The sequence below is a fragment of the Cricetulus griseus genome, chromosome 3 (genome assembly GCF_003668045.3).
Source record: "Cricetulus griseus strain 17A/GY chromosome 3, alternate assembly CriGri-PICRH-1.0, whole genome shotgun sequence".
NCBI lineage: Eukaryota > Metazoa > Chordata > Mammalia > Rodentia > Cricetidae > Cricetulus > Cricetulus griseus.
This window is the reverse complement of record NC_048596.1, coordinates 182,569,597-182,576,167: the sequence shown is the minus strand read 5'-3', so window position 1 is coordinate 182,576,167 and position 6,571 is coordinate 182,569,597. Positions and strand designations below refer to the sequence as shown.

At 48.7% G+C, this 6,571-nt stretch overlaps 1 protein-coding gene across 12 annotated transcripts in view; it reads right to left on the bottom strand.

The window, feature by feature from the left end:
* Positions 1-6,571, bottom strand: part of Prmt7 (protein arginine methyltransferase 7) — a 62,721-nt gene that overhangs the window by 12,725 nt on the left and 43,425 nt on the right. For 6 of the 12 annotated variants that reach the window (XM_027405908.2, XM_027405914.2, XM_027405913.2 and 3 more), the window contains 3 exons: positions 3,353-3,513; positions 2,528-2,624; positions 834-2,321 (listed from right to left, as the gene is read on the bottom strand). In XM_027405908.2, coding sequence (XP_027261709.1) covers positions 2,151-2,321; positions 2,528-2,624; positions 3,353-3,513 — 429 coding nt within the window. In that variant the 3' untranslated portion in view covers positions 834-2,150. Of the gene's footprint in view, positions 1-833; positions 2,322-2,527; positions 2,625-3,352; positions 3,514-6,571 lie in introns of those variants that run through there. The other 6 variants (XR_004769275.1, XR_004769276.1, XR_003483412.2 and 3 more) reach the window with 2 other exon arrangements.

Below are 6,571 nucleotides of genomic sequence, written 5' to 3'. Positions count from 1 at the left end.
CTTGTCACCCATTAAGTAGCAAAAGGGATCAAGAAGAGGGGCACATATCCAACAAGATGCCAGACCCTGTGCTGGGGTGATCCTTCAAAGCAGAGGCAGCTTGGCATTAGGGTATGGATAGCTGGTGATACCAGTCTGTCTGAACTTTTTGGCCTGGAGAGTCCTGCCCCCATGCTCCAGTGTCCAGAGCTAGGGCAGCCTTGCAGGGTTCTCAGCTGTGTCCTTCCCCTGCCAGGGTCTGGCCTCCCCCCATTAATCTGGGAAGGCCTCCTGGAATGAAAGGTCCCACTCCCAGAAACAAACAGGATGCTGTTCATGCAGGGCACCACTGGGCAAGCCTAATCCCTATACCAATGGCACTGTGTCTAAGGAGAGTAGATGAAGCCAAGGCCAGGGTCCCTAAACCTGGGTTAGAGTGACATGTTTGGAGTCAAAGCCACATGCTTCTCTCCTTCCCAACTCCCAGGGTGGCCTTAGGCAAGTGGTACTACCCTGTACCTCTGTCATCTTCTGTTATTACAAGGTCACCTCTACATAGACAGGTTCTGGAGTCCAGAGGAGGGACAGCCTGCCTTCCAGCTCCCCTACACATCTCTTGGCACTGAGGCCATGACCATCTGCCACACATTTTGTTGTGGTTTTCCTATGGACTCAGGGCTTGTGTAATGCCAGGCCTTTCTATTTCAACTTTTAAAAAAAGAGACATTGCCAGGATTCCAGATTCTGTGACAACTAAGGCCTAGACAGGGGCAATCACAGGGATCACTTGAATCCCAACTGCAGCTCTGCCTGCCCAGGATCCCTCAAGGGAAGCGCTAGGTAAGTGCATTAGCTTAGGAAGGACCATTCGTTCATCTTTATTTGTCCAAAACCACCTGGAGTTTTAAGTATGAATATTAACCTTGATGCTTTTTAACTATTGTATTAACTTGCTCAGATTTAGAAATACTGTTTTAAAAAAAAAAAAAAGAAGAAACTTTTTTAATTTCTGTATTGTATCCTCATGGGACATTAGGGGTTTTATATGGTAAGATACCTAAGGTTTTGGTAAAACATTATCAAATATATATCCAGACGATTCTTCCCAAGAAGAAAAACAAATCTTTATGCCTGATTAAAATGAAAATGTTGAAAAGAGGTGGATTTTTCCTTTATGGTGCTGAAAGGAAGGATGAAGAATGACGAGAAAATAAAACTGTGAGGCTCAAGGCTGGCATTCTGGTTCTGTACTTATTTGCTCAACAAACTGGGAAAGGACCTATGGATTTCCAGAGTTGATACCAGCCTATGGGATTTGGGGAATGACTATGGGGACATAGTCCATGTCTGCCCTGAAATGCAAGGGATTTAGCCACCTAGGTTTTACTACTGGATCCCTCCCAAATCCTTTCAGAACTGAGAGATCATTAGAAAGAGTATGGGAGAGAAGTGGCAGAGGTGGGACAAGGCTGTAGCCAACTGGGGAATCTCTGCACTTTCTGCTTCAGCAAGGATAGGCCATCAGAGCAAGGGCCATCCGATAAATACAGGAAAAGGCCACTTTCCTAGTTTTCTTTCCAGTGGCACAGGGAACTGCTTGAGGATGGCCTCTTCCCTAATCTGTGAGCAGCACCCTGGTGTCCAAGTCTCATGGCTTATGAGGCCACCTGCTGGTATGCACTGAGGCAAGATACCCAAATGTTTATGGATGTGGCCTAGTCCTCTAACCCAGGTCTTACCAGGATCACGAAGGCCCAAGGAAGTTCCTAGAAGGCCATTCTCTAAGCAGAGACCTAGAGATTCCTAGAAAGCAGACAGGCTGGGTAGGTTCCAGCTAAGAGGGCCGCCCTCCCTTAGTCCCAGTGAAGGTTCTTCCTCAGTTGTCCTCCAGATAGGACAGGAAGCATCACTATACCAGAGCTTTCTGAACTCTCAGAACCACAAACCATTCTCCCTGGTTGCTTCAGAACTCTTGAATCAGTCACCAGCCCATGCTGCCTGCCACACCTGATGCTGCAAGCCAGCAGCACTAAGACACAAAAATAAGAGGTCTCCTCTGTGCAGATGCCAAGTAGGTGCATACAAAGAAGTTCTTGGCCTTCTTTCCCCATTGAGCCCCAAGCCATTCAGAGTCTGCAGCCTATTGGCCATTTAATTTCTCAATGAGGGAATTAGTTCAAGGTGTCTGCAAGCCTAAACTCCATGGTGATGTCTCCAGTGAGGGGATGAAACTCCACAGCATAGCTGACAGACTGAGGGCCATCCAGAGGCACTCTGGGATCCACTGTGGTGCTGAGGAAGTACACAGCTTGCTTGCAGTGGGGGTTCCAGCAGCAGTCCCCCTGCAGGACGAGTAGCAAAAGGATGGGAAGGGTCCCTGGCACCCAAGCCACCTTTCCAGCCCATGTAAACTAACAGTGGGAAGTAACCTGGGTCACCTGGGAGTTAGCTGACCTGAAGGGCACAGAACAGGGATATTCAGGGCACAAGGGGTACAAGTGGCTTTAGGGCAGGCACACACCTCTGGGCCTGGTGCCCACAGTACTACCTTGTCTTCCAAAGGGTTCATGAGGCCGGTGCTGACTGTGCTGTCTGGAGTCAGATGATATTCCATCCACAGGACAGCACCATGGCTCTTCCCAGGTCTAGGGAGTATAGACTCAAATAGTCACACAGACACAGATGAGTCCAACCAACACATCCTTCTGCTTTTTTGAAACCTCTACCACTCTCATCCCTCCCAGTTAGGAGTTTGTATACTCCTCACCCATGAAGGTAAAGCCTAGACAGAAAAAGTTGAGACAGAGCAGCCACAGCCCTCAACTCCACACTCTTCACAGCCTGAGCACAGAAACCCCTGAGTGCAGCTGTTCCCAGGGTCTGACAATGAAGAATCCCTGGGCAGTGGCATCTGCCCTGCCCTTGCTGCTTGTCCCTGGGATAAAAGCTCTCTGAGCTCTAGGCACAGGGCTCCCTTAGGTAAGAGGCAACACTCTTACTATAAATGGCACTGGGGCTGGGTAGGGTCTCCCACACCTTGCAGCAAGTGGCCCTCACCAACCCTAACCTGCTTTAACTCCCAAGAGAATTCAGGAAAATGGGCCAGTGGGTAACCATAGTAACCAATGTTTGTCTGCAGCTTGATACAGTAAGGAGCCACAGGTAGGGAGGTAAGCAAGGCCCACTCCAGTTCTCCTTCACCAGCACATGCCCAGAGGCTTTGGGACATTCCATAATGCAAAAGATAGGTGGGATGGAAGGAAAAATCCTGGGCCAAGAGTAAGAGTCTCCAGGCTGTTAGTCCTTCACAACTGTGTGGCCAGTAAGTCCCTCTATTGTCTTCACCCCACAACCTGCTGCAGCTTCCACTCACCTTCTCAGTTCCATGGAGCCCTCAGCACGCACAGGCTTCTGGGGCACAGGCTGCTGGAAATCAAAGGTCAGAATCTGCTGAGGCTCAGAAAGGCTGCGGCAGGGGTACTCCCACAATGGGTGGGGTTCTGCCTCTCTGCTCTCTCGAAAATCCAGGGAGTGCTAGAGGAGAAGAGGACAGATCTGTAGAGATGAACTGCAATCAGCCAGGGTCACCCTCATTTCTGTGGCCCAGTACTCCTGTGAAACTGCAGTCATGTGGAACACCAAGTTGTCACTGTAAGGAAAAGGGGCCAGCCAAAGAAATACACCCTGGCCCTAAAACTAGAGCCAAATGCCTAACAAGGACCAGTGAAAGAAACACTACACACTTTGGCCTTGAAACCAGAGCCAAATCTGACCCTAAACCTGTGCAGAAAACTAACCAACCCCTGAGCAGGAGATCTAGCCATCCTAAGCTCAGGGACTGAAATCTGACCAATCCCCATCCTGGAAATCTCCCTGGAAAAACTCGGCCCCTTAGAAGCCCTACCCTGTGCCTGTTCAGCTTGTAGCTGGCTGGCTGTCCTCTGCCACCCTGGATTCTTCCCTCCCAATAAATCTCTTGAATGAGGTTTGGGAGTAGGGCTATAACACTTTCCCTGGAGAAACCTTCCCCTGGTGAAGCGATTACACACACACTCCACTCTCCAGGGGGACTGGAGCCTAACTGTAACAACTTCGCCAGGGACTCCTCTCCAGCTGCAGCAGAGGTGATACAGTGAGGAAGCCTTTCCCTGAAGCAAGGCTGTAAGCTGCCATGCTTACTGTGACCTGTGTATTCCTTGGCTCCCAATTGCCAGAATACCTTTCCACCAGAGTTGTAACACTCAGTATTCTGTGACTCCCAAGTGTAGAATACCTTTCCATCCAAGCTGTAACACTCAGTATTCTTTGGCTCCCGAGTACCAGAATCCCTCTCCTTCCAATCCCATCTGATCTGCTAAAATGCTTACAGTCACAACACTGGGCACCTGGACATAACAACCAGCTTCTCCCTTCCCTATCCATCCATCAGAAGGCCACTTCACCTCTCTAAGCCCTAGCCTCCTTTTTAAACAGGGATGACAATGCCTACTCTTGACCTATTCTAAGGACCAAATGTCTTTGTTGGGGAAGAACAACAACAAAAAGGTAGGCATCCACTCACCTCTCACCAATACTGCCCACTGAAGGGCTCTAGCAGGCCTGAACACAGCACACATGGCTCTGGGAGGCCTTGACCTTCCTCCATTCCCTCTGCCTTGCTAAACTGTTAGATTACATTCCTAAAGGTCTATTCCCTTATCTGTCCACTTTCTCCTCCTGAGGCTGACCATCAAGATGCAGCTATCAAAGCATTAAAGCCCAGCAATCAAAAGTCCCCCTTTGGCTGTCCTAATTAACATGTCCAATCAAAATAAACCAACTCATCCTAACATGGGGTTTCCTTTTTCTCCCTTTATAAACTGTCATTTGCCTATGGGCCATATCTTTGTCCCTCCAGGGCAAATATCCCTTCCCCCCCTCTCTCTTGTTCCTTTTCCCTTCTCACTCGTCCTCTATCTCCTGTCTTTGTCTCCTATTCCCCGCCCTTTGTCCCTCTGAGACAAATAAATTTCCTTCGTGCTGAGAACTTGGTCTTGGTGATTCCAGTCCTTTTCACCCACTACCATGATACCACCCTAACAGGGAGCTCAGAAGCAAGGAAAATGGACATGTACATAAGCATGTGAGAACAGGCTGTGTGGACAGATGCATGACAGAGAAGCTACCTGGAGGTGGCTTTAGGCAGAAGACTGGGAGGCCAAAAGGCTGGAAGTGGGACATAAACAAGAGTCAATCAGGAAGCAGAAGCAGTGGCCACATTGGGGGGTTGGGGGGGTGTTGGAAGACACTTCAAGACCCAGATCTTTTGGGCAGGAGGATGGAGCCCAATAAGATGTACATTTCCTTGGACACCATGTAGAGGAAGGCTGAAGTGGGAGAGGTAGGAAGCCACAGACCAGTGTGTTTCTGACAAGGTTGGCAGCAGAAACCTGAATTAGAGACTCCCTGGGAACCTGACAGGAAGTTACTACAAGGGAAAGCATAACTGACAGGGAGGATGCCAGGTCTAGAGGAGTGGACTGAGGAAGCAGGAAAGTCACAAGGCCTGATGAGATCCAGCAGAGGTGTCTGTCTCTATAAACTATTTTACTCCTTTTTTTTTGGGAGGGGGGTGGGGGTGAGCAAACAAGGCCTTGGAACTCACTACGTAAACCATCCTGGTCTTGAATTGACAGAGATCCTCCTGTCTCTGCCTCCGGGGTGCTAGGATTAAAGCCAGGGGCCACCATGCCCTACAACTATCTTCTTCAAGATTTATTTTTAATAGTTTAAACTGTATATGTGTTGGGTGGGGGGCGTCACATACCTGTGTGTGAGTGCCCACAGAGGCCAGGGGTGTCAGAGGCAGCTGTGAATCATTCAGTGTGGGTGCTAGGCCCTGAATTGGGGTCATCTGAAAGAGCAGTGCTTGCACTCAACACTAAACCAGCTCTCCACACAGGAGAAATGAGCCCATTAGCCAGGCAGTAGACTGGCAATGCAGGGTCAGGAATAAGGGTTGAAGGAGAGCAGAGACATGAAACCTCAAAGGATGGCAGAGTGAGAGGAGGCCAACACTGAGCCAGATAAGTGGTCAAATGTGGCAGGGAGACCCAGAGCAATGTCTCAACACAAAAATGTCTAGGAGCATTAATAGTCAATGGTCTGTTGTAGAGATGGCAAGATACAAATGGAAAACACCCATGAGGGTTACTTTACAAATCTGAAGAAAAAAAAAAATAAAAGCAACCCACATTGACATAGAAAAATGTAATCTGGAAGATAAAAAGGAGAAAGGTCTCTATCTAGTTACAAGCTATGAGTTCCATTCTCTTTTCTCTCTGTGTAAATATGAATTTTCAAGCATAATGGGCCAGTGTTTCTACCCTCATCCTGTGAACTCACCCTGTGACTTTTCAACTCAACCCTACAAAGGCACATACCACTGCTGCTGTCATGACATGTTTCCAGGGGACATAGGCCCTGTGGGTCACCCACTCTAGTTGAACATCAGGAACTGGTGACATCTATTACATAACTTTGCAAAGACCTCCTTATAACTCCCTCTAGCACTCTTCTCTGGAGTACAGTGCCCAAGATGAAAATGGCTACC